Here is a 27,903-nt window from a genome sequence, read left to right as displayed (position 1 = left end):
AAGAGCCAATAGCGACTCGGCTAGGGGGCGGGGCCGTGCTTGCGAGCAGCCTATGGCGTGCCTCCCCGCTCCCGCGCTGGGCGGGGCGTGCGTGCGTGCCCCGCCCCGGTCCCCCGGAAGTGATGTCACAGGCCCCATGTGAGCCGATTGCAACACATGCAGCGCGGAGAGGGGGAGCGCGAGCAGCCGGTGTCCGACGTCAGCGCCGCCAGCCGCGCGCCGCCGGGGGGTCCTGCGCCTGAGGTGAGCGGACGGGAGCGGGGGGGGGGGCGGGCGGCGCCGGGCACGGCCGGCTCTAACCGGTGTGTGTGTGTGTGCCGCCCGCCCGCCGCAGGCCGCCGCAGCCGCCGCAGCAGGAGGAGGAGGAGGAGGAGGAGGAGGAGGAGGGAGAAGATGGCGGACGATCCCAGCGCTGCCGACCGCAACGTGGAGATCTGGAAGATCAAGAAGCTCATCAAGAGCCTAGAAGCGGCCCGCGGGTGAGCGCCGGGGCCTGCGCCGCCTCAGGGGGAGGCCGCTGCGGGGGGGGCACCGCGGAGCGGGACGGTTGGGAGCGGGGCCGCCCGACCCGGGGACGTTGTGGGGAGGGTCCTGAGCGGAGCGGGAGCAGCAGAGGGGGCTCTGCCGCCCGGCACCGGGTCCGTCCCCGCGGGGTGTGAGGCAGAGGGTGAGGAGCAGCCCCGGCCCGGCCGCCCCTGCCCGGGCCCCGGTGTCCTTTTGTCTGGCCGCGTGGTAGAGCGGCCGGGTCCCTGCGGCCCTGGAGGGCCTTGGGGTGGAGAGGAGAGGGGGTTTAGAGCGCGGTGAGGAGGGCGGGGGGGGGGGGGCTGTGCCCCCGGGGACAGCGGGGAGGGCTGAGGCGCAGAAAGGAAGCGTAACCGACTTTCCCGCACGGGAAGCGGGCAGCGCCTACCGCTGTGCTCCCTCTGGCCCCGGCCTGGTTTGGGCTCATCAGTTGTCTCCCTTCCACCCTCTGCGGCTGCTTGTGCCGGGTGTTCTGGGTGCCTGTCCCGGCCGGCTGCCCAGCCCCACGGAGTGTCCGGCTTCTCCGTGGCCCCTGGCTGCCCCGTGCCAGCTGGCACCGGGGACCGGCAGATTCCAGCTGGAGTAGATGGCTCCTCTGCCCTGTGCAGGCGTGGGCTCCTCTCAGGGGACCCGCTGGCTCCATAGGAGGGGGTGTGGGGTTGCAGTTACTGTGTTCCTTCTTTTACCAGCACATGCTTGATCTTTCCCACACCCCTTCACCTTCCAGTGGCAGTGCTTAGCTCTGTTTCTCTGAAGGCAGCTTCTCCTGAAGTTCGGATAGTGCTAAACTTAAGGGCTCTAAGTCATCTTCTGTCATCCTTGCACTTTGATTTCTCCTTTTTTTCCCCACCAGAAGTAAAACTGCTGGATGCTCTGACAGCCTGTCCCATGCCAAAGTTGACATGGTGCCTTCATCTGGTAACTCAGCAGTGGCCTGTTGTATGGGTTGGGAAGCCCCTTGGGCCTGAGTATTTGTAAGAACTGTAGGTTCTAGAGCTGTGAAATAGCAAAGAAAGTGGGTGTCTCAGTATACAGTGCAATAAAATAAAAATGAAGGGTGAGTGCATGGCTATGTTTCCGTAGGCTCATTTGAACTGGTGTTAATTGGGCTGGGGCATTGTTCTGGGGGTACCCAAAAGGCTGGTTGCATTTGGACAGGTCACATAAGCTGAGCTGCTGTTTTATTCTTCCCTTAGTACTTGTGCTTGTTCTGGTGTGTAGAGTGGGCATGGGAGTTGTTTAGCTGAAAAGTAACCAAGGCAGTGGGGGAGAACCCAAGCTACAGGTGCCCCTAAATGCTATTGAATGTGGTGTATGAGGTAGCTGTACAAGGGATGGGCATGTGGGAGAAGGGAATAGGGAGCCTGGGTTGTCCTTTCTGCAGCAGAGTGGACTTTGACTGCCCAAGTTGACCATTCAGTTGTGCCTTTGCAGTGTTGACAGCATATGTTGTACCTGTGGGGAGGTCCTGGCAAGCATGGGAGCATGTGAATGATTTTTGCCATGAAGTTAAAGGCATTGCGGAGCTATGGGTGTCCATTGCAGCTTGTGAAAACACCTAGTGGCTCCTGTAACAGCACTGGGGGAGGCCAGGGTGTGTTTTGGAAGTATACAGTTAGTATTTGGCTTTCCTTGATGCAAAATGTGGTGACATAAGTGTGTCCAGGATCACTGGCAACTCTTGTGTTGTTTGGAATAGGTGAATTTTGCAGAGAACAAGACTACAACTGGTACTGGAGTGATCCAGGGTGAGGTGAGGCAAGGGGCTGCCTTGGAGCGGGTGGCTGTTATAGGGGTAACACCTTCTTGGGGCCACAGCCTCTGTGTCTTTCTTCTTCCCTGTCAGTGATCCCTGGCACATCTGTTCTTCACATAAAGGTGCTGCAAGCACAAGAAGGTGCATGTAGGAGGTTTAGCTGAGCCCTCTGAATACAACGTATGTCCTAGATGTTGTGATACTGCTGTTCTTTAATGTTTGAGCTATCTGCTAAACCACCACCTGATGAAGGCTGCTGATGCTAGCAATCTTTGTAGAAGCAAGGTTATGTGTAAATGGGTGTTGTGCTAAAATTATCCTGGTCTGTTTGGGCCCAGTTAGGGAAAGAGATGCTGCAACTTTTGCCACCAGAGGCGTTAGACTCCCCAGCACAAGAGGTGTGAGGTAGTGAAACAGGCTTTTCCGGCCTTTGGGAGAGTCGCTTCCTCTTCCTGTGGAGTAGGAAGACCTGTTCTGGGGTGGGTTAGGGGGCAAAGCCTTTAAATAGTGTGATGTGGAGGGCCAGGGACTCCTTGGCGTCTCCACCTTCCCTTACTCATGTACTCCTAATGGTGACCCAGTAGCAGTGTCCCAGTTTTGTGTGCTGGTTGTTCCTGCAGTGGATCAAAGGGACGGGAAATGGAGGAAGCTGGAGCTAGATGTTCAGTGTGTGTGTGGTGGTTGGGGCACCTCTGCTGTTAGCCAGCTATTTGGGTAAAATCTCAATGAAATCTTGCAGAATGTTGCCAGAATGTTAAGTGAGCATGAGAGCAAGGAAATGCTTTTACTGTGCCTGGGACGTAGTATTTGGTCAGAAAACCAAGGTGGAAGATCAGGGCTTCAGCATAACCAGAAGCCTATGAGCTTGAGGCCAGCAAGGTAATGTTAAGGTAACAGTCTTGCAGAATGTCTTGTGTTATTTCTCCAGGCTGGCTTTCTCACTGATCTCTGCATAGCAAGAATAAGGCAAATCAAAACAAAAGTAGTGTTTAAAAACCCCTAACCCACCTCAAAACCCTATCTCTGCTTGGCAGGGAGTAGAAGGAGCTTTTGTCTGTATCATGCTTCCAAAATCAGAAGTGTCTGTTATTCTCTTTCTAGCTCTTCCAAAGCTGAGTTGCAAGCTGCGATACTTTACACAGTTAATGAGTTGGTCTTTCTGATGTGGTGTGAAGGGACAAGGAGTAGCTGGTATCAGCAGAGTGTGTGTGACTGAGAGCAACTGGGGGGCCTGAGTTCTGTGCTGTAGGCAATTAACCTTTCTAGCCAGAAGAAGATGAGGTTTAAAGGCTGGTGGTGAGTCCTTGTGGGAAGTCTAGCCTTGTCGCTCATCTCTGATGGCTGGGAGTGCTCAGGCTTTCATCGAGCATCTCTACTTCTCTCCCACAAAGGGATTCTGCTTTCAGTCCACAGTTAGGTTTCGTAACAAACAGATTTGGTGAAAGTCTGTGCCCTCCAGAAGGTGCAGCAGTGGCTTTGCACGTGGCTGTTGCAGCAGCTCAAGTGGAAGTGGTGTTAGCCCTATGTTTTTCCCTTATCCTCTGTCTCCATGATTTCTGCTGTTGCTTCATGCAGTTTTCCAGTGTCAGTGTTAAACTGACAATCAGTCTTTGTTCCTTCTGGTCTTTGCAGTTCTGAATAGTTTGCGGGGCTATGGTCAGTTTTTTTCTGCTAATCTAAGCTGTAAATGCTTGGCAAACTCAAGCATCAGCAGCAACTGGCAGTTTCCTTGCAAGCTTAGGCCTGAGATGGGGCCAGATTTGAATCACATTTGGAAAACTTCTCAAACTCTTATGGCCAGGGGCTTTCTTGCTGCAAACAGCTCTGCTTGGGAATGGTTTGCTACCACCTCCTATGGCCACTTGGACTTCCTGACCCTGAGGGACAGCACAGCAGGTGCTGCTGCAGGGTGTGGAGCTGCATTATAATGGTAAAACCTTCAGGAAGCTGCTCCCTTGAGACACCTCTCCTGCTCTGAGCTTGCTCTGTTGAGAGCAGTAGCCTTTATTAGTTGTTTTACTGAAACAGGGAGAGAGGAGGCAGAGAGAATGGTGTCTTTGAAGGCTCTGTCTGCAACAACCACTAAGATTGACAAATGTAATGTGTTAAAGAACTTTTTTTCCAAACTATATTGGAAGGTGGGGAAACAGGTCATAGGCAGGCTTCAGCTAACTCTGAACCAGTAACTTACTGTGGTTGTAACTGGAAGAATGGCTCAAAGCAGGAGAATGGAGAGATGGCTAGAGAAGGGGACATCTTGGTGTTTCCTGAGCCATGGGAAGGCAAAGTGATGCCATTTCTTGCTAGGATTTGGATTCTGCCAAGTTGAGACTTCTGTCTGCATATGGGAGAAACCAGAAGAGAGACAAGTAAGTTACCAGGGAGTAGAGAGGCCTGAAAGTGTGTGGGGATTCCTGCAAAGTGAAATGCAGACTAATTCTGCTTGGGGGTGGAAAAGCTGACCTGTTGCTTAGACATAAGTTTTCTCAGCTTGTGTTGCAGAACACCTCACTTGCAGCTGGGTTCTCCTGCAGTCTGTCTGGAGCCTTGCTGGGCCTGGTGGAAGAGCCCAACTTTGGAATTAGTCTCAGGTTGCTGCTGTTTCCCAGCCTTGTGTGGCAGGGACCAGAGGAGGCTGCTTGGGTGATGGTGGGTGGGAGGTTGCACATCTCTGTACCTACTTCTGATCTGTCGTGGGATACTGCTGCTTTTGTGGCCAGGCCAGTTGGCAGGGCTGGGTGAGACCTGTTTGGGCAACCTGGTGCTTCTAGAGAACAAGGTAGTCTGTTCTACTGTTACAGTGGTGGGTCTTCCCAAAAGTGACCTGAAAGCCCACCTGCTTGTGAGTTAGTGCTGCAGCAGCACTAGCTGCTGGGATGTATTTAGGGTATACCTGGGGTCAGTTGCGAGTATGAGTTTGCATTGTTCCTGATTCCTTTTGAACAAAGTGCTTGGGAAGTGGTGGTGCTGGGATTATGTGGTGGTGTGTTTCTCACTTGAATTAGGCAGTGCAATACTTTGTTACTCCTACAGCAGAGCTATATCTGCGCTCTTTGTTGTAGATGGCTTGTTCTGCTGATAGCAGGTGCTGTACAACTTCATTGCACTCAAGTTGGAACTCTGCTGGAATACCTGTTGAACAGTTGAGTGTGCTACAATAGTTGCTGCTTAATGCTACTATAAATTCTACTGCACCATATATGCATATAAGATACAGTACACCATATATAGTGGTGTACTGTATCTTAGGAGTGTAACAACATCACCATGTCTAGGCAAGTACCATTAAAGCTAAGTCTTTAAATGATGTCATACATCGGGAGGAGGATTTTGTGTGCTGTGACTGGTTTCTGGCTACACTGTCAGAGGTGTGTCAGTTCAGAGGCTCGTTCCCTTGTTCCCAGGCTGCAGCAAATCTCTTTCCCCACCTTTGTTATTGGGATCTGTTTGTCATTGTGGCTGTGCCTTGGGTCTGGGCTCTGGGAAACAGTTTAACCGTTGATACAGGATCTGTTTCTGCAGAGCTGAAGCTTTCACCTTAGGACGTGGCATATGGAGACCTTGAACCGGGCCTGGGTGAGCTGGTCGATCCCTGAAGGGCAGTGCTGTGGCAAGGTACTACTTGGCTTTCCAACTTGTGCTGTGTTCATTAGGTTACAGTGCTAATATATCATGCTAGTGCCTGTTGTGGGGTAGCCTTGAGGATCTCTCCACAGCAAACTCATGTCTCCAGTGGAGGTACCTTTCCTAGAAGTCGTCTGCTTCAGGTGGAATCCAGGCTTGATGAGCCTTGGGAAAGTCCAGCCTTTCAGTTTGTGGAGAATGTAAGCCAGATGTGGGGCAGTGACTGCAAGAGGAGTGTCTGTGGGGTGGCACATGGATTTTATCTTTACTGATGGTGGGTTTTCTGCTTTGGCTTTATGAGCTGTCATTGAAGTATGGAGTGTTTAAGGAAGGGGTTATGATTTAAGTTCTTACCTAAGCTGAATTGCTTCCTTGAAGTTGTGCCTTCTCAGCCTGCTTCTGTCAAGTGTAGATCACGTTTCTGTTACAGAAGTAAAGGCCGCAGTATTAATACTGCCTTTTGCTTCTGGTAGTGGGAGGTGATGGAGACATTTGCAGAGAGGTCACAATAGGAATAACCCAGTGCAGAAGTGATAGCTGAGGCCTCTGGGGCAGGTAACCATGGTAGGATATACTGCAGCTCTTGAAACACTGTTTGCCTACTCTGAGTCCCTTCAGCCTGCCAGTGTCTGTAGTGTTGGGGTTAGAAGCTGGGTATGGGTTTCATGTGATCAGAGCTGATGAGGCTCCTCAGAACTAAGGCAGTGTCTTCCAAGAGCTTGAGTGCCAGTGGTGTTGAGAGGGGTGGTTGGAGAAAGCTGTTCTCCCTGTGCCAGATAAGAATGCAGCTGGAACTGGGGAGAATGTCCAGAGAGTTGTTGACAACCTGCTGATTGCCTGTGCTAATCATTGTAAAACACTTCTTGGGCTTTCTCACTGCTTGCTCTACCTGTTGCTATAATTCAGAAGGAACAATTAGGAAGTGCTGTTGTAGAGTACACACCAGCAAGTGGCAGAAAATGACCTAATCTGGGAGAATGGTTACGTGTGAGACAAGAACTCTAGGAAGTGTTTTATAGCCCTTGGTAGTTCAGCAGCCTGGTACCCTCGTTTACAACTGTGTGAATCATTAGTGAACAGTGTGATTCATGCACAGCTCATCATTCACATAGAGCTAATGAATGAGCCCCTGACTGCTTAAGAGAAATGACGTGGCAAGAGATGGGAATGGGCACTTCAAAAGAGGACAGACATTTTTGGCTCTGTGGCAACTGCGTTTCTCCCTGCCTTTTATCAGCCCATTCCCATGTAGCTCTGAGGCATTAACATCTTAACAAGCAAATCTGGATCTGTTGCTGCAGTCCCTCTGTGTACATCTTGTACCCAACTGACCCATTAGCATAATGCAACAAGTCTTTTAAACTCGGAGCATTGATAATTGAGGAGAGAGAGCAGGGGAACTGTGGCAGAATCAAGCCTCCCAGTGAGTCACAAATGTCTGAAGTGCAGAAATGTCTGTTCCATTTACCAGTAATTGGGCATCCGGGCTTTCTGTATGAGGTCAGATGCAGCCAATAAGGCCTATTCAAAACATGCCTATGCAGTTAGGTTTTGTGATGTGTTCTTGGCCTTTGATCCAAGGATTTCAGAGAGGCATTGATTCACCCTCCCTGTGGGGTGTGCAGTAGCCACTTATGCTGATTCAGTGCTCTTTGGTAATATGGGATGAAGTCAGGATCTGCTCCTAGAGCTCCAGGACTGAGTTGAGATCTGGGGGGTGGTGGTTTCCTGAGCAGCAGCCCCAGTGTTGGAGCTGGCTCCAGCTGGGGACAGGAGGAGGCTCGGAGCATGGAGCTGCTTACATTGACCTGTGTGCAGGTAGTGCATAGTAGGCTGTTGGGCTCACTGTTACCTGTGCAGCCTTCAGACACGTGATACCTGACCAAATTCTCTGCTATGTGGAGGAATTAGAGGTCTGTGACCTGATTCTTCCAACTCCTTTGTGTCCCTGGGGAGTGATGCTTGCTGAGCTCAGGAGGCAGGTCCTGGCAGCAGGCCAGTGACTGCTCATGGGGGGAAGCACTACCTTGCCTGACCCTTGGGGTGACACTAGCCAGTCTTGCTCTGCTCCTTTGCTGAAGCAGCCATTTGCTGCCTCCCTGTGGGAAGCCTTCCCTTGGTGCTGAAGCAGTGGGTGCACTGAGGAAAGCAGGCTCACTTCTGTTTTCCAGGGTGGCTTCTGACTTGGTGCTCCTCTCCCTAGCCCGCATTTGGTAAGATTGCTTAGCATCTCAGGTCTTTTTCCTCTTTGAGACAGTCAGTGAGTTAGGGTAAGGGCACAATACCGTTTCAGGGCAGTCTTAATGTCTGTGTTCAAGCTGTTTCTGGTTACACAAAGTGCTGCTTCTGTCTGACCTGCCAACATTACAGGACGATGATATGCAGGATTCCTGCCTAGGGCTCTGGGACAGCACTCCAATGGGAGAGCTTGACACTGTGTTAGCCATGGTGGCAATAGCTGCATGGCCTCATGCTGTGCAGCTAAGTGATTTTCCTTTGTCCAGGGTAGAGGTGGCATCCAGAAATTGATGGATTAGCTATCTGGGGTGTTTCTTTGACTTGGAGGGGGGCTGGCTCTCTCCAGTCAAATGGTTATGCTGAAAAGTACTCTTGAGGAAAGAATTACTTGGTCTTGTGGCTCTTTGATCCTCCCCTCATATCCGCTCTGCCCCCATCTTGTGCTTTTTCTCTGCTTCTGAGGCAGCACTGGATCCAGAGAGGTCATCTCTGCCCTACTGCTGCTTGTGAACTGATCTCTTCTGTATCTTCATACCCTTCTGTGGATGACCTGGAAACCTTTGAGGAACAACTTGTATTGATGTTGCCTTTCAGTAGATGACCCAGTGTTCTGGTGTATGCTGCTGTGAAATACAGAATGCCTCTGATGTGGAGGTTGTGATGTTCCTCCTGAAATGATGCTGCAAAAAGTACTGCCAATGGCATGGCTTTCAGCTCAGCTTCACATGAAACTTCTAAGGAGCTAATGGTAGGTCCCATTGTCAGCGATCCACTGTTGTGTGCTTTCTCTGGGTATCCATGCAGCAGTCTTCTAGCCCATCCCCTGAACAGGGAGTGGGTTTTCATCTGTTTAGGTTGGAGACATTGCACAGAACTGTTGATTCTCAAGCAGCAATTAGATGGAGGTATGTTGGTTGTATTTGTTACAAAGTGTTCAGAAGATGTTCTCACAGGCAATGCAGTCTTTGGGTAAGCTTCCAGATGACCTTGTCTCTGAAGACTGCAGACATCCTAGACTCCTAAGATTGTCTCTGCTCCGTTCTAGCAGGCTGACAGGATTTCCAGGACAAGTTAACGTAGCTTTTGCATCTTCTGTTGTCTCTCTAGATCTGGCGTCTCAAGTGGACTTGAGCCACTTCCTATTTGACAAAGGCTTTGTCTTATTAAAAGGCACAGTGTCTTTAAAGGACACAGCTGTGACCTGTGTGTGAACTTCACAGCCACCATTTGTAAGTTGTAAGAGCATATGCACAGAACTTCCTCACAGCAGGGTCAACACTGTTGCATACAGGACTTGTGTGTGAACAGGGAGTGTCTAATGGCCTGTGTTTTGTAAGAGAACCCAAACCAGCAATCTTGTACTTGCCTATACCAAACAATACTTTTTATGCACTTCATTCAACGTCTGTGCTCAGACACAGGATCAAAACCCTGTCAAATGTTCTTTACTTACATCACTGCTTGTGTGAACTGTGCTCTTGACTTAGTCCTTCACACTGTGTGTGTATTTGTTCAGAAGTAGCTCTCTTGGATCTGTGGGATTTGTCTGGTGAAGTTCTGTCTTGGATTACATAGATAATACTGGCATCTGTCTTTCATCTGGCTATGGGTGTGGCAGTGATGAAACTGGTCTTGGTGGTCCAGGCAGCTTGGGCTCCCTGGTACATGTGATGCCTGCTCAGTAATCCACAGTCCTCTTGGATGGAGACCAACAGCTGTTACCTTGGGAAGGTAACATTGCTTGAAGCAGTATGTGGCAACAGCTGTTTCATAGAAAGCTTCCTAGCTGTGGTATGTGGTTAAGATCCGATTATCTGAAAGCTGTTTGCTCCATGCCTTTGCCAGTCTCTGGCAGTCACATGTAGGCCTTGTCCTGGGGAAAGCAAGATGCTGATGGAGCTAGTACCCTGTAAAAAACCACAAAGCTCCTTCTGAGTCATGGAGAATGACTGACCTTCCTTGCCTGTGTGTCACTGCATTACACAGTGTGCTATTAGTGTGAAATGCTTCATTGTGGAACAACTACAGCTCAGCTGCTGTTTGTCAGGTCTCCTCTGATACCACAGGATAGGCCAGTAACTGCTATTTATATAGCATGTCTGTGAAATTAATGCTCTCCCTTGCCAGCACATATCCCAAATTCCAGGAGACAGGTTGAGTGACTGTTTCTCCTTAGCCTTCTGGTTGGGATTGCTCCGATGCCAATTTGAGGGTAGCTACAGTCAGTGCTTGCTGGTTTTTGTGTGGTGTGCATGTATCCGTTTCACTGATGTAACACTGTGTGAGACAGTCTTTTAGGAAGTCACCAGGCCAGTTTCTGGTTTCATCTGAAAGCTGAAGGTCTAAGGGTCTGCTCAGCTGTTCCTCCTGATGGGCGGGAGAGGAGAAACCAAATCCCTGTAGATGAAGATGGCCACCCAGAACAGGCGGCTCAACTGCCAGCTGTAATGAAAACCATCATGGGGTGTATGTGGCAGCTGATTTCCAACGTGATACACTGCTCGCTTTGTGCACTTGCCTTCTGTTGTGGTGGCTTCCTCATGCTGAACCAGCAAGTACACAGTGGGCACTGCTCCTGGTGCCAGAGGTGGCTGGGGACTTGGAACAGCAATCCAGCTGGTGTGTCCTCAGTGAAATCCCTGCTCTTGTGCTTGGAAGAAACCCAACAGTTCTTTTAGTCTGCAATGCCACAGCTGTCATAAGGCACTTGAGACGCTGTCTGATGATACCTCTTAGGCAGTACAGCAAGGTCCTGCAGGGAGAATGGAGCTGCTGGGTGCTGTATGTAGGAACACTGGCAAAACTCCCCTCCGGGATTTTGGGGCTAGGTTAGTGATGATTCAGCACCTCACACACTGCCACTCGCTGTGATAACTTGGTAACACTTGATAACTTGGTACTATTTGCTCTTAAGCCTCTCTGTGGTTGGGATAGCTGTTTCTTTTTGTACAGTTGTCTGAAATTCAAGCTGTAGTAACACTGAAGTTTTAATACTAGAGCAGGCTGCGTCCTATCCACAAACCTCAGTTTCCTAAAGTGTGCTTGCTTTTGCTTCCTCCTTTCCCCCAAACGGGTCCCCGCAGGTTGTAGGAGCAAAGTTGGAGCCCACCTGCAGTAGTTTAGGAGCAAAGCTGGAGTCTTGATTATTGTCCTCTATCCTAGAGATAGCTAATGTTGGTACCTTCCAGGCCACACTAAATCTGAGCTAATTACCTCTTACTGTCAGGGCTGCTACAGTGTGTGTAGCAACCATCATACCCAGCCAGTGGGGTGGTTTTACCTTCCCAGAGGTTGCACTTACTTGCCCCATTGTTCCTTTATAATGTGTGGACAGATGCATTTAATGCCTTAAATTGTTTTCTCCTCTGCAGTCTCTTGTTCAGTGGCACATGTTGTGCTGTCCTGTGGTTGGGGATGCTGGTTTTTTACAAAAGCAAACGTCTCTTTCTTACAAGGAGCATTTCGCGTCTTGATGCGCATACTTGGATTACAGTAGCAGCTATTTGGCTGGTGTGCAGGCACTCCTTAGCCCAGAATAGGGACAGCAACTGTCTCTAGCTGCTTCAAACTTCCTGGCTTGGTTCAGTCTGAAGGCATTAACTTCCAGCTGATCTCATATAATTTGTCTTGGGTGTACTAAAACTGGAGGGGGGAACCTCTTAGCAATGCTGCAGTTTGAAATTGGGATCCTACTGAGCAGAACATAATCTGGAGTGCTTCAGGTCTGTCCTTCCTGCAGGAGAGCTGGGGGTGATAGAAGGAAGAATGCATGTTCGATCCAGAGCTGCCAGTGTGAGCACTGTCCTTAATCTAGATTGATTATTTAATTGTTCACTGTAACAATTCCTTAATGAAGTTCTGTCTGGCAGCGTGCTCACCAGGGGATTTGTGGTTGGCAGTGGTCTGCCAGGCAGCAAATGTCCCATGTGCAGTGCCTGTTGGTTTTACAGGTCTGCTGCTTGGCAAGACCCCTTTTGGCAGGCTGTAGTCAGCATGATTTCCCCTACTTGCTTCTCAGATTAAATGTACTCTAGAGCCATGTCTTTGAGCAGCAGCTTTCTTAGAAACTCTTGCCTACATTTTGTGTCATTATGGTGAATTTAGCAAATGGAACCACAACTGGTTTTTTAGACCCTGCCATCCTGCAGGAAGGTCACATGCAGGTACCAGCTTGCTTTGAGAGGGGAAATCTCTTCTGTACCAGGTTAGCAGAGTCTCAGTGGTGCATGAGGGAGTTCTACAGCCATCCTGGTCACTGATGTGCAGGTGTGCTTCAGCTGGTGACTTACTGCTCTCGGCCACCCTGGCACATGAACTGATTTAGTGATCAGATCCTGACAGTGTCCTTGTTTAAGGAAGAGGGAGATGAGTGGGGGGGATGCTGACTGTTACCTTCAGCTAGCTGGCTGCCTAATGAACTGCTTGGTTGGGTGGATTAGCTGTACCCAGCAGGCAGCAGCAGCAGCATACTGGCAGGGGCTGCTTCCCCTGGAGGTGCTGGGGACATGGGTGAGGAGCTGGTGACTCCCTGGGCTCCAGGCTCCAGCAGCTGGGGATGCTGTGAGGTGCTCAGGCTACATGCCTGCTGTTCTGCTGGATTCTGTAGATATCAGCGCCTGAAATAGCTTTGGCTGAGCAAATAGTGGCAAAAGCATGTCAAATCCAAGAAGGGCACTTGGTGTTGGTAATGGAAGGTGCTTTTGGATAGAAATCCAGGCTGGAATTTGTGGAAGGGTTGCACTAAGCACAGTACTGTGCTGTCTTAAACTAGTTTGAGATTTACATGAGGGAGAATGCATCATCTGAGAGACCCATTTCTTTGCTTGCAGTAAGGAGTCACGAGAGCTTGTGAAGTGCAGTGTTACCTCGGGTAGGGTGCTTTGGGCAGGGTGTTCCTGAGGAACAGTGATTTGCCTGACACACGTGACTCCGCCTTAGAGATAAGAAGCTGTGTGTAATATAAATAATCCCCAGTTGCATGGCCCTGTGAAGGTATGGGGTTGGTAAAGTCCAGCTGTTCCCAGCACACAGAGCTGTGCTCTGGCCGGCAGCTCTGCTCATGCCAGTGTTTCTGGGGCAGTGGAACATATCATGAGGCCAGAGGCTGGGATCTGAGGGGTGGCTTGCATTTAAAAACTTAAGGTAGGTAGCCTACTGAAGAACTGGCCTTGGGAAGGAGAGCACACTCCTTGCTGTTCCCCTAGCTTGCTATCTGCTGTTTGCCCTCTGTCCTCGATACAGGGAAAACTGCATTTATTCTCTTTCCTAGCAGGAAAGCCACACAGTGCCCAGGGGGCATAACAGTCCCATCTGCCGCATCCGGATGCCCTCTGTGCAGCAAGTTAGGTGTGATGTGCAGAGCTTTCCAGCCTCTGGGAAGTCAGAGAATCTCCTGTTTCGGAGAAAGAAATGAACTCAAGAGTGCTGCTTTCAGAAGAGTCGGGAAGAGCTGCTTTCATTCGGATCAGGCTCTTACTCAAAGGAGCCTGCTGGGAATGATAGGCCATTAGATCTCCCCTAAGGCTTGTACCATTCACTGGGGTAGCAAGCTGCTTTAATTGAGTGGTATATGGAGTATTCTTGGCTGGTGTGACCTGGAAGTCTGAGAGCTGTCAGCATGGCTCAAAGCTCTTTCTGGGAATAATGCCTGCAAGTGTCTCTTCATGACTTTCTTGATGAGTGTGTATGGGGCTCTTGGATATTAAAACCAATTAGTTGTCTTTAAGGTCAGGGACTTATTTGACCTACCAGCATCTGTTTCAACTTGGCCTGAATTGAAGATCTTTGGAAGAGAGCTGTAAAACTTTCGTAAAGAGGCTAATGAAGTGATGCTTTTTAAAGCACTTCCCTGCTGTCTCTGTAGCCCAAACACTTCAGGCAGGATGCTAGAGCATGACAGTCTGAAGCAGCAGCAGGCAGGTTCTCTCTTAGTCTTCTACTGTAAGAAATGTAAAATAGCAAAACCTAGCAAACTCCCCCCCTCCTTTTTCAATGGCTGGAAAGCACTTTGGTTCTCTGACACAGAATCCTGAGTAGAGGTTTTTCCACATTGCTTAGCTGGTTTGCCCTTGAGAGGGCTAGAGGACACAATGAGATACTTGATTTTTGTGCCATTACTCTAAGGTGAAGTATTAGGTCTGGGTTAAATTTGAGACAATGCAGAAGCAGCAACTTCAGACAGCTGGGATACTTCAATGGCAAATGACAGGTACCTGCTGGAAGGCAGATAGGAAATGTCCTGATTTTCATGTTGGCCTTGGATGGATTTGAACCATGAGGCTGCTTTGGGGATTAAGTTCTCTGCAGGATCCACCCAAAAGCCATAGGAAAAGCGAGTATCAAACTTACTTTTTCATTTAATTTAAGCCTGTGCTGTGATTTGTGCAGTCTTATCTCTTGACTCTGTGCCTGGGGCTGGTGCTTAAAGCACACTTTATTTAAAGCAGCTGCCAGAGCTGGTCAGGTTCTCTGTGAAGCAAAATGCTGGGGGGAAGGTAGAAAAGACTGACTGCTACAAAAGGATCCTTCTAGTTTGGTTTTCTGAGGAGAGCAGAGTGTTAAATCAGCACTGGGGCTGGCTGGTGCTTCAGCTGTCTGAGAACAAATGGAATGGACTTCAAAACATTCTTTTAAGTATGTGGCTGCATTGTTTTAAATCATCTCTGCTGAGAACAGCTTCCATGCCTTTAGCTTGCAGCCCTTAGCCTCAACATCCGTGCTTTTTCTTTCCACAGAGTAGTATCCCAGGTTAAATGAGCAGCTTTTGAAGACCTTGCTTGGTAGTGACGAACCTGAACACTTGCTTATGGAGTCAAATCCTTCTGAAGAGCCCAGTTTTGTTTTCTCTCCCATTACAGTCCAGCAGAAGGGGAATGACACGAATAACAGTGGAGTGAAGCATCCTTGTGGGAGGGAGGCATGACAACTACATGCATGGAATATGGTGTGAATACAGTTGTTGCTTTGGCTGGTGGCTGCTCACAACCCCTCTCTTTTCCTTTCTCAGCAATGGTACCAGCATGATATCGTTGATCATTCCCCCCAAAGACCAGATTTCGCGAGTGGCTAAAATGTTAGCGGATGAGTTCGGCACCGCCTCCAACATCAAGTCTCGAGTGAATCGCCTTTCAGTACTGGGAGCCATTACATCTGTACAGCAAAGACTGAAACTCTATAACAAAGGTAACTTCTAGCTTGTATGGATGCTGGCAATCTTCCCTTACTTGGAAGCAGACTAAAATTCCTGCATTGTACAGTTTTCTGCTAATCAGATCTGTTGGCCTCTGCTGCTCTCTTTGCACTGATATTCCAGGTACGTTGCCTGTGGATGGCTACTTCAGGGTGGCCCTTGGTACTGGAATAGTGAGATGGTCCTTGTCTCTAATAAGCAGGCTCATGATTCTGTCCTTAGCAGTAAAACCTGGCCAGACTTAAGAGCTATTCCACAGTAGTTCATTTGCATTAAACTAGTGGTTTTCCATCAAGCAGAAACTTACGTATGTCTTTTGCATGCCACATGCAGCTACAATCAAAAACAGACCCAGGCAATCTATAATGATTGCTGAGAAAGTGTTCATTGTCACTGTTTTTACACTTGCAAGTGGCCTTCACTGAGATGGTCAGTCTGTAAATCACTGTATAAGCACTAGGAAAGCTTCACAGGGCTATTCAGGCTTCTTCAGGCTTCTATGAGCTTGCAAGCTCATGGATTTAACAGCCAGGTACATGTTCTTGCAGCTCTGTTGCAATTCTTTCCTTCAGTGTTACCTTTAGCTTCCTACAGTTCTTCAGCATAGGTGCACTGAATTAGTTTGTTTTCCATTGTAGAGATCTGGGAGGGAAAGAGGTGGAGGAAATGGAAAGTAGAAAATTTGGGAACTTCCATTCCAGCTGTGTCTTAAGTTTTAGGGCCTAGTAGTTTTTGATGGGTGCAGTTTGCAGCATTTCTTAGTGATCGAAAATTGCATTATGTCCTTTGTAGTACCTCCAAATGGTCTGGTTGTTTACTGTGGAACAATTGTGACAGAAGAAGGAAAAGAGAAGAAAGTCAACATTGACTTTGAACCTTTCAAACCAATCAATACATCGTTGTATTTGTGTGACAACAAATTCCACACGGAGGTAAGAAGTCCCCTGTTACCTGCTGGGTTTGAAGTAGTCAGGCTGCTTTGCTAGACTCGCTGGATGTGCAGAATCCACAGTCTATAGAGCAGCAGCCTTTAGTTAAGGCATCCTGCTGGTGAAGCCACCAGCTCCTGCTACAGCTGACTTTATGGTCCAGTTAGTAACTGCTGAGTTTGTGTAACCCACAGACATGAGCTTTTCTCTATAACTAGAGGCAGGATTTTTTTCTTAACCTAAGAGGCCATAGATTTTATTCCAAGCCAGGCCTTAAAGTAATACCAAGATAATATTAGTGTTGCCAGTCCTGATACAGCATGTGTTAACTGAGACCTTTGATGGAGAACTGGCATGTGCCTCATCTGCATGGAGTAAAGTGGGATTATTTTTATTCAACATCTGCTTATCTTAGTTAAATGAAGGTTTGAGGCCTATTTAGTGTAATGCGGATTACACTGGTCTTGACTGTGAAGACAGTTCATTGCATCTGTTCTGACTCTGTTGGCAGTTGCAGAGTCTCTGTCTGTAGTAGGTGACTGACTGCCTTTCATGTGCATGGGTTAATAAATGATAAATGTGTGGATGGAGACTTAACTGCCTGTCATCAGACCTGTATGACATGGGCTTGACAGGCCCTTCACTGATGTAGTTCTGCTTGTTTGCTTGGGTTTTTGGAGATCTGATCCGTGACTGGGTTTCAAAGAGTAGGAGGTCAGGAAGGAAAGATGTGCTTTTTGCACAGGTGAGGTACATCCCTACTATTCTGTCTCCCCACCAAGGATGAAATCCCAACACGTCTGTGACCTACCAGAAATAACAGAACTGTGCACAGGTAAAGCTCTTGAGTCCTGCCAAGCCCACATGTCCATAGGCAAGAGGTAAATAAGAGAATTCAGGAGCGAGTCAGAGGTGCAAAGCCAAGAGATGTTTGTCCCTGCAATTGCTGACAGTGGGTGGATGCTGGTGTGTTGCCGTCTTCCCTATCAGAAAAGGGATTAATATGGTCTTGTCTGCAGCTACTGCCTCCAGGGGCTGTTGGTGGGAGCAGCTGTGAACACACTGTTCCTGGTGTGTAGCATTGCTCAGCAAGAGAGTGGCAAGAACTTGAGAGGAATTTGTGGTAATTGCTGCTGTGATTACTAACAGCACCTTTCTCCATGGGCTGTTTGCTCTCCTGTGTTTTCTGAGTATGTGATTATTTTCATTTGTATTGTCTGTGCTGCAGAATCAAATCTAGGTGCAAAAGCTTTACTATGTGCTGTCTTCAGCAGCAAGATGATGTTAGCACTGAAGTCTTGATTTGCCTGTTTCATTTGGTTGTAGAACTGTGTTTTTAACCTAGTGGTTTCCCCAACATGCAGCTACAGCAGGTGAGGACATCTTTCTTGGTACATCAGCAGCTTTCCAGTGAAAGTGAGGACATGTCAAGGAGCAGAAAGAAGAGGTGATCTTCACCTTTAGGCTGAAGCAGGAAAGAGAAAACTCAGCTCAGACTGAAGGAACAGAATAAAAGCCTGTGCTTGATAGTTCAAACTGTGGAATTGCTGACATAGAGCTAATGAAGGGAAAATGGAGGGATCACTGAGCATTGTATGCTTTATTAAAATAAGAGGGAATCGAGAACATCAGAGCCATAAGCATCTGCTGCCTGGCAAGAGGATCTGATAAGATTTCCTCTAGTTGTTTTATTGCCTGTGTGAAACCAAAGTAACTTCCCAAGAGGGATATGAACCCTGATGTGTGTCTAAAGGGTAGGATTTGCAATGACTTATTTTGATACCTTGGCTGGAGCATTCATTCCAGTCACACGATTTGCTTGGCTGTGTCCCAGTTAAATAGATTGCAGTGTAATATGCCACTTCCTCCTCTCATTCATCCCACTGCTGAGGAATTAATACAGAATATTTATTTTGGCCAGTAGATTCCATTAACTTTAGTGTCTGTTTTTTTTAAGCTTGAAAGCTGTAGATGTGGTTGTGTGGATTTTGGGTAAAGATGACTGATAGTTTTGATCCTTTCCATTCAGCCCAATAATGAAGCTGGCAGGCATGCAGGTAGTTAAAAGGTCCTCTGCAGTAAACCAACACCATCACACTTTCAGTATTAAACTGGTGACTTCAAACAATCTGGAATTTGACAAGTTCTCCATCCTGTTGATGTGGTTTTACCAGCAAGAAAGAGGATTCTTGCTCTTATGTTTATTGGCATATGTAAATAACCGACAGATGCCCTCAAAAAAGGAGTGTAGAATGTGGGTATCATACGTATATATAAGTATATATATGTGGATATATATCCATACCACCAGAACCAAGGCTGGGGAGGACAAGAGTAACTCAAAAGCCTTGATATTAAGCAATATATTAAAGGTTAGTCAACTCAATGACCCTACAGAATGAATTTAGCTGCTTTCTTTAAAGGGAAGATAACTTTCAGTTTGCAGCAAATGTTTTGGCTGCCTTCTCTATAGCCAGTTATGCAATTATTGCTGCTGTTACTTAATTCTGCTTTGTAAGGCTGAGTTTGTCATAGCCCCTATAGATTTCATCATTCTACTTTTGAGACTTGAAGCCAGCAGGTGCAACAAACCAGTATTTGTTGTAGTTGTCAAGTTGAAAGTCTATATCAGTGCTTTGCTGGATGAAAGTAGCTGAAATAGCCTGATCTAGTAAACTAAGGAAATTCTGCTTTCCTGGCTGGAAATCTAGGAAAATTCCTCTTCCATTTTTGCCAACCAGAGAAGTGATGCAGCCTCATAGAGGTGTGATAGTTTCACTTTCTAGAGCTGATCTTTAGGGTCTTGCTATTCCAGCTGCCTTCAATGTCAGGCGATAAACTGGTAAATGCAGTGAAAATAGTTATCAAGCCTGAGCACTAGTTTCCTTTCTGCTTTTGGCAACATTGTGTGAGGTAGTAATCTGGGACAGTCCCACCTCCCAAATGTACTCTTCCACTAGCTTATTTATGTATAATAGCAAAGACCACCTACAGAACTGAAATCCATCGAGGTGTACTGTTTCTGGTAGCCTTTATGAACCGGGGTCATTAATAAACTGGTGCTTACTGCTGACAACATCCTTTCCTTTTCCAGGCTCTTACAGCGCTGCTTTCTGATGACAGCAAGTTTGGCTTTATTGTAATAGATGGTAGTGGTGCACTCTTCGGAACTCTTCAAGGAAACACAAGAGAAGTCCTGCACAAATTCACTGTGGATCTTCCAAAGAAGCATGGTAATGCACTAGTCTGTCTAGACTGCTTGCAGCAGAGCATCATGGGGTGGGATGGGAGGGTAGGAGCAGGAAACTTGGCCTGCAGGTATTTAGCTCTACTCAATTCTTTGCTTCCATCAGATCTGACAGCGAAGCCTCTAGTCTGAGCCTTCTGTCAAAATGAATGAATTACTGTTATATGTGATTCATTAGTTGATCTTCTTCAAATCATACTTTTTATTTCTTGGAGCATTTGACCAGTTACTTGGTTTTGAGATAGACTTACCTAAATATTAGTAGCACAAGTAGAAATATCACTTGGTAGTGTCTTTAAAGTTTGCATCTGATGGTGGTGTATGCAAAGCAACGTGAAAAGCAAGAAGCTGTTCCTTGCAAGAAGCACAGAAGCCTAATGGAGCAAGCAAAATTGTAGTTCTGCTCTCTGGTGCTGCATTGTAGTAAGCCACTGATGAGTTCAGTCTATTAGCTATTCCTGGCTTACTGTCCTTTGTAGATTGGGATGGGACAAAATGAAATTGAAACATCTCTCTCAGTAAGTTCCTGCAGCAGAGTGCTGGAATGCATTGCATTGGCAAGAAAGGCACATGAGGGAGTGTAACGAAGGAAATGGCTTTTAGTGAAGGTACAGGACATAGAAAACATACACAGATGTTCAATTTCTAAAGAAAGTTTCAAGTCTGTATAAAAAGAAAAACAAAAACACCCACAACACAATTCCCTCTTCTGGATATGGGGAGAAAACTCCCTTGCTGTGAGTGAACCCTCTATTCACTTAATGGTTCAGTGAGTGCCCTGGCTCTGCTTGTGGCAAACTGATTCTCAAGGCTGCATCTGCCCTTGGCTTGAGCTATTCAGACCGCAGTTGGAACCATGTACTAATAACCTTCCTGACCTGAAATGACTTCCAAATCACACCTTCACATCTGTTCTCTTGTAAAGGTAGAGGAGGTCAGTCTGCCTTGCGTTTTGCTCGCTTGAGAATGGAGAAACGACACAACTACGTAAGGAAGGTAGCAGAGACAGCCGTGCAACTCTTCATCTCTGGCGACAAGGTGAACGTGGCTGGTCTCGTTTTAGCTGGATCAGCTGACTTCAAAACTGAATTAAGTCAATCTGACATGTTTGATCAGGTAAGTGGGCTTTTCTGAGCCAAGCCCAAATGTTTAAGCTGTCAGTAGTAACGGTGATATTAGCAGTAGCTACTTGGTATAAGATGCATCTAACAAGCAATACAACTTTGGTGTCTTAAGTCATTTGATCAGAACTAAACATCCGATGTATCCTAATGAGATAGAATACTTAATATCCTAGGATGATTTCCTAATGCCTCCCACAAGGAGGTAGTATCTCCTTTTCTTAACAGCAGTGCTGACAAGCAATCTGTCCTGCCTGGTTTGGAGCTGCCATTCACATTCTTTCTGCTTCCAAATCTAAAGTAGAAGCTTTATTGGAATTAAACTGTACTAAACCTAATCTCCGTGTCCCTGTTGCCTGAAAACTGTGCTTCAGTATCAAACATGCAGAGGTCCCTCTGACTGAGAAGCTCTGCTTGCAAGTGAAGCAAAACAGATTAATGCTGTGATTCTTGCCAGGTGCTTATTCTTGCGGCATTATGAAGTGGTCTTATGGCAGTGCTGTTTGATAGACTCTTTTTCATGTCTGCTTTTTCTTGTTTAGCGGTTGCAATCCAAAGTGCTCAAACTAGTTGACATTTCATATGGAGGAGAAAACGGATTCAATCAAGCAATTGAGTTGTCAACTGAGGTCCTCTCCAATGTGAAATTCATTCAAGAGAAGAAACTAATAGGTATGTGAGCACGTGTTCAGCCTTCTGAGCCAAATGTGCTTGACTGACTAGGCTGAGCTTGCTTTAGGCCTCCTGGCAGTGCCTTTGTGTGCTGCCTGAGCCCTGTGATGCTTTCTGAGGTGGGCAGAGCATGACTTATAGTGGTCTGTGTTGCCTGAACACCTTCTTAAATGCTGCAGGACTTAATGAGGCTTTAAGGGAGTGTGTAGGGAGGTTTCTTTTGTTTTTCCCCACTGGACTTCTCAGATGTTCCCTGATTATCCTTTCATCAGGGATTGCTTTAGTTTTCAGGCCTTCTGGTGACATTTGGATAGGAGGGGGTAAAAATAGCTCCTCAGATCACTTGCATCTTCCGCAAGATGAAAGTTAAAGATTTTTTTTGTTTTAAAATGGGAATAGAAAAGATCCTTTGTTTGGCACTCCAAAAATACACGTTGCTAGATGGAAAGCATGGGAGGGCAATAGTAACAGCAGATACCTTACACTGGGAATGGTGAAGTTAAATGGTTCCTGCTGGTGGGTTTGTCCAGTTGTTTAACAGGAAAGGAAAGCCTTTCAGTGGAGTGAGGTTCCTGACAGGGCAGTATTTCAGGGAGTATTTGTTGGATTTGGAACATTCATCAACTTTCTGCTGATGAATGTTTTAAACTACATGCTCTGACATGTTACCATATCCTTTGCTTCCTTCAACAGCATTACAATCTCCTTTTCCAGATGCTTCTTGCATTCAAATCAGGCTTGTTTAGAGCTCCATGTGGCATGATCACTGTTTGTGACAATCTCTTTGTATCCTGACTGCAGGACGATACTTTGATGAAATCAGTCAGGACACGGGGAAGTACTGTTTTGGCGTTGAAGATACACTAAAAGCTTTGGAAATGGGAGCAGTAGAGATACTGATAGTCTATGAAAATCTGGATATCATGAGATACGTTCTGCACTGCCAAGGCACGGAGGGTAGGTAGTGCTTCTGTGGGACTGAAATGTCCATGAAGGTTTAACACCTATGCCAACTCTCTTGGATAGATTATGCTGCAGGAACTCCTTAAGTAGATCTTTAAGGACTTGATCAAAGGGGTATCAGGTAGGCAAGTCACTAACTTGCAACTTCCTGGCTACTCTGGGGAAAAGTCTGAATGAAACTAGCAAGCTTCCAGTGTGGAGAAAGAATTACAGTGCTGTGGTGGTAATTTGTCACAGAGTAGCACAAAACCTGGCTTCCGTGTGTGAACGTATAAATGTGGTACCAGTGCATTATAAGAGAGGATGCTGACTTAACTCGTGGCCAGAAACATGATTCTTACTGACTACAGACAAACCATAAGGCCTACAGCAGGACCTCTGCCTTTTTTGGTGTTGACATGACAGTTACTCTACTGGTGTGCTCATTTGGTTTCTTATAGAACTTCACCTAGAAAGGCAGTGTCACAGTATTCTAGAATGGTTTGGGTTGGAAGGGACCTTAAAGCTCATCCAGTTCCAGCCCCTTGCCATGGGCCTAGACACCTTCCACTAGAGCAGGTTGCTCCAAGCCCCATCCAGCCTGGCCTTGAGCACTGCCAGGGAGGAGGCAGCCACAGCTCCTCTGGGCAACCAGTGCCTCACCACAGTCTGAGTAAAATATTTCTTCCTAATATTTGTTACTCCTAACATTTGTTGTAATTTCTGGCTGCTCTCAGGCTCTTGCTGTCTTTAACTTGCATCTGGTAGTTAATCCAACCTAATTTTTTTCCCCTTCCTTTTCAGAGGAGAAGATTCTGTATTTGACACCAGAGCAAGAGAAGGATAAATCCCACTTCACAGATAAAGAGGTATTTCAGCTTTGGGGCCTGTAGATTTATTCTCAGTGTACTGGTGCAGCATTCTGAGCTTAATTTGTCATAATCGGGTGACTATGTGCCACCTTTCTGGCACTCAGATGTGTCTTCCAAGATGACAACCTGTGGCTATTCTTGTTCCCCTTCTATGTAACCCCTGGATTCCACACTTGCTTTAGTCCTGTCTTCCCTGCCACCAGTTCCAAGACAGTGTAAATGAAGTGACAGGCAATAAGGGGTCTTTGGCCACCATCAAGCTACCTGCTAGAAGAGTTTGGTAGACACTGCAACCCACAGGCTAAGGTCCCAAACCATAACTCCCTGTTTATTGTGCACTTATGTGATTACAACCAATCAGATTTTGCTTGTGCAGGTCAAAAACCCCTGACAGGGTGAGGGGGGTCTGTATTACTTTACCGAGTAAGCTGGGCAAAGAAGTCTGTCCCTTGCAGAAAGGGGTGGTCATCTCTGTCTCATGCATGGACTGCCAGGGTAGCCCTTTCCCTCCTGGTGGGGTAATTGCTAATTCCTTCTGTGCATGGCAGGTTTCCATTTATTCTGCAATGATATTGTGTTTCTGTGCCAATAATCACCTGACCTCCTGCTTACAAAGCTCTGTACTTGCCTCTGTATTTGCATAGATCAGTGTTTCCTAGAGTGTGAGCAGTGTCTGGTTAGATGAGTGGCGATGGACTGTTTGCGGCGTATAAAGCACATCTAAAGAAACACTAAAAACTAAGAGTGTAGCATGAGCTGACACTTGAGCAGGAAAATAAACAAGGTGTTTCCTCTCCTGCTTCTAAGTTCTGTAGTATGGGGGCCCAAAACAAGAACTGTCAGGATTGAAATTCTTAACACCAGGAGCCTTCTGCTTGTGTCAGTGCTTGGCTGATACAGATGTGTCCTAAATGCCTATCAGCTGGACCCTGGCAAGTGTGTTGGCTGCTCCAGCCTGTGAAACATGAAGCTGGTGTCTCTCTTTAAAAATGAAGATAGTAGTGATCTTTAAGCCAAAGACAACTCTTAATACCCATCACACAGCGATGTAACCTTTCTGTTACTGTTTTTCCCACCCCCTCAAATGTCTCTGTAGACTGGCCAGGAACATGAACTGATAGAAAGTATGCCCCTTCTGGAGTGGTTTGCAAACAACTACAAGAAATTTGGAGCAACGTTGGAAATTGTTACAGATAAATCACAGGAAGGATCCCAATTTGTGAAAGGATTTGGAGGAATTGGAGGTAAACTGCAAGAGAAAAATGGTTGTCATCTTTTTTAATGGTTGATTTGGTAATCTGGTGCCAATACAAGTGGGATTAATCTTATTCCTATTAGTCATGATACCAGTTCAAGAAACTGTCATGGTCATCAGGGATCTGCAGGTGAATTCATCCCATATTCAGCACGATGATGCTGCATGTTGTGCAGCTGCCACTTTCTAACTGCATTCCGCAGATCCCTTTGTCCTTCAGAGTGCTCAGAGGGTGGACTGTCCTTTCCAGCTGCTGAATTTCAGAAGGGCTGTGAACTGCCTCACTCTGTGCACAGTTAATTGTTCTGGGGCAGACCATGCCCTGCTGTGTAGAAGTGGTGTATGACAAACCCCAGCCTAGTTTCTGAAGCAGTTGGATATCTGTTACTCAGCTCTCAGAACTTCCCTGTACTTTGCTCCCTGGTCTTTCTTTCTTTTCAATATAAAAGCATTTTTAGCCCAACTTTACGGAGAAATGAGGCTTCTGAAATCCTTCAGTTTTCCTCCTGAGCTCACTGACCAGTTTCAGCTAAGTCTGGCAGTGGTGCAGATAGCTGCTATACTTCAGTCTGACAAAAAGCATTAGTGGGGTAGAACCAAACCACCTGTTGTGCACCTTGTTCTCCCCAGCCTAGGGATCCCAGGGCAAAGCTGCTGCTTTTTGGCTGATAACCTAGCTGTTGCCACTTGCTGTGTTTAGGTTGATGGATGTAGAACAGAGTGTATTGCAAAGAGGAATTTCTAAGGGCCAGAGAACGCTCATCAGAAGGATTCAATCTGAATGATTTGGCTATGTAAGGAGTAGCAGGTTTCTGAGTTTCCAGGGTTTGTAATTCCAGGAGTCTTTCCTGTCCTCTCAGATCCAGTTTGTCTGCATGGTGGGCTACTTTTGCTACCTTGCTCCCTATAGACTTGAAATACAACTTGAATACCCTTCAGCTAAGTAAATGCTTCCAGGGATAAAGGGTCCCAGAAACCCAGGCTGGTGTTTGGGGAGGGGAGGGTCAAGGGAGGCAGCCACTAAATACTGCTTTTACTGTTGTAAAAGTTGCTTCCATGCCAGCTGCTTTCTGAATTTAACTGTATGAGAAGTTAGAGTGGGACAAGTGATCTGTCACTGCTGCTTCATGGAGATACAGTCCTCCTAGAACAGGTTCAGCTTTTCCAGCAGAAAGCTGGCCTATGCTGGGCAGGTAGGTATTCCCTCTTTTTGGCACTAAACTACATGGATGTGGCATTTCCACGCTAGCTGGGTGTCTGCTGTCAGTCCTCAGCCTGAGCCGAACTTACAGCTAAGTCAGCTGCTGAGAATTTAAATGAGAACTTCTTGATGTGCCACTGGGGCTCAGGGAATTGTTTCAATGCCTTTCTAGCTCTGTGGATGTTGGAGAAGCTAAAGCCTGTTGTTTTTCCCAGGTATCTTGCGGTACCGAGTGGACTTCCAGGGAATGGAATACCAAGGAGGAGACGATGAATTTTTTGACCTTGATGACTACTAGGTAGTCGACCTGGGTCCGGCAAAACGTGCCTCGCCCCTCCAGCATCCAACCCAAGGAGCAAACTCATGGTGGAAAACACAACAGATCCCTGCCTTAGAATTGGAACATTTCCAGAACTTGATCCACAAACATTGGATTTAAAAAAGCAAAACCCTACACTTTGATTTGTCATAGTGTCAGTACAGCAGCAAACTACTAAGTTCCTATATGCCACTTTGGACTAATTTAAAAAGAATCCCAATTTTTACTTTTACTCAATGGTGAAATTGGTTGCTCTTGTATTTTATGAAAATGATTTTTTTTAACCTTCATGATACATTAACTGCTGTAAAACCTCTTCCTTCGAAAATTAATAGAAGTAAGATCCTACTGGTTTGTTTCTTTTTACTTTGATTGGAGAGATCAATTGCTGCATTTTGCAGCCCCGTGACCCATTTACATGGCACTCTCAGCTTAGACTACAGAAGAAGAAATGTAATGAAATTGGAGCCGTTCATTCTCTTCTAAAGAATGAGAAGGCACTTACCTTGAGTGCTAGCTTATGTGTGGCTTGCAAATTCAGATGGGATGGGGAGGCTTAACAGCCAAACGTGCTTTAATCTATTTGCAGAAGCACTGCTCTCACAAACTAGGAAATGCACTTCATCGATTGCAATGAAAATGCTGCTGAAGTCTTGGGCTTAATTTGGATTGGAGCAGTGCAGCCTTCAGGATATATTATTATTATTATTTTTCAGTCTGGACAGAAATAAACACCTGATTTCAGTGCAGTAAGGTACACTTTGCTTTGTTTTGTTCCTCAGTAAGTTTTTCATTTTGCTTTAGGACTGCGTAAGGTTTCCTTGAGTATGTGAATTGGAACCCACAGTTCTTCCATGGAAGCGGGTATTTGACAGGAGTAACTAGCAAATGGAGTCCTTGGCAGAAACCCTAGTGCTGGTGTGTTTGGAGCATTCCATATGTGTATGCTGAATGTTAGCACAACCCGTGGGACACCCATCTCCCAGCACTAAGGCAGTCTATGGGATGGGCTCGCAAGTCTCCTGTAAATCTGATGCTGAACATTTAATGTGCCCTCTATGGGTTAAAACTTCTGGTTGCATCAAGGCTCAAGAAAGCTTTTTGTCACCCCTGCTATATAGAATGCACTTCAACCTGCTTGAACTGGCAAAGGGTTTTTCAGGTGGTGGTGCAGGCAGAGGGTGAAGTGAACGTTGGCACAAGGTAATGCACAGGTCTTGCTGCTTTTGGGGGTTACTGGGTTCTCTGACATTGCGGTGCCTGGTAGTTCTGCTCTTCACTGGCTCTGTCACTCCTGGTGCATCAGTCAAAAGCAGCTTCTCTTCCAAGCTGCATACCTGCCTACTTTTCCCATAATCCTGTTTCACTTGAATGAAGGGGGAGCTTGTCTTAAAACTTCTGCCACGCTGTTCTCTGAGGTCCAAAATGACAGTCCTTGTGAGCAATACAACTCGTACCCCTGCTTTAGAACCTGGCAGATCAGATGGCTTTGCTGGTGTTCTCACATCAGAGCTGGAATCTCTCACAGAAGGTGGGCCCAGGTCTGCTGCAGATCTGCACAAACCCGGGTTTGAGCACATCTGTGGTCTCCACGGCGGTATGTTCATGACGTTGCCATTGTAAATGGGTCTAATGTGACATGACAAGACCAGAAAAATTGGGTGTAAATTTACATTTTTTGAATATACTGCTTGTTGTTTCACATGATACATTAGGGTATGCAGCTCCTTTTTGTAGTTTTTATTTTTACTATTTAAGTTTGGAAATGATGCCAAATTTTTGTATTTCTTTAATCAATGTGTTCTCTTCGGTGATATATATTGCATTATATATTGATGTGTATATCAATATATACTGATATGTATTACACTTACACATACAAACACGTTAAACGGGGGTGAAAAATCCTAGCCTTCGCATACTATATAGCCTCTGCAGAGAGATCCCAAGCAGTGATATCTTGGTGTTGTGATGTACAGAAATGGAGAAGAGTATTAAACCATATTTAAGAATATA

The 27,903-nt window shown here is 46.7% G+C and overlaps 1 protein-coding gene across 2 annotated transcripts; it reads left to right on the top strand.

The window, feature by feature from the left end:
- The first annotated feature begins 152 nt into the window (after positions 1-152).
- On the top strand, positions 153-27,903 carry ETF1 (eukaryotic translation termination factor 1). 2 transcript variants are annotated; one of them, XM_034066738.1, is made up of 11 exons: positions 153-243; positions 335-479; positions 15,147-15,322; positions 16,122-16,261; positions 19,353-19,491; positions 20,431-20,621; positions 21,169-21,298; positions 22,100-22,255; positions 23,045-23,109; positions 24,209-24,356; positions 25,784-27,903. In XM_034066738.1, exons 2-11 carry the CDS (start codon positions 394-396, stop codon positions 25,864-25,866), a joined length of 1,314 nt encoding a protein of 437 aa, XP_033922629.1. In that variant the 5' UTR covers positions 153-243; positions 335-393; the 3' UTR covers positions 25,867-27,903. The 2 variants fall into 2 exon arrangements, with proteins under 2 accessions (XP_033922629.1, XP_030900618.1); XM_031044758.2 differs by lacking the exons at positions 153-243; positions 335-479 and adding an exon at positions 5,873-5,893.

This window comes from Melopsittacus undulatus, chromosome 10, assembly GCF_012275295.1.
Source record: "Melopsittacus undulatus isolate bMelUnd1 chromosome 10, bMelUnd1.mat.Z, whole genome shotgun sequence".
Lineage (NCBI taxonomy): Eukaryota > Metazoa > Chordata > Aves > Psittaciformes > Psittaculidae > Melopsittacus > Melopsittacus undulatus.
This window is presented reverse-complemented; position numbering and strand designations above follow the sequence as displayed.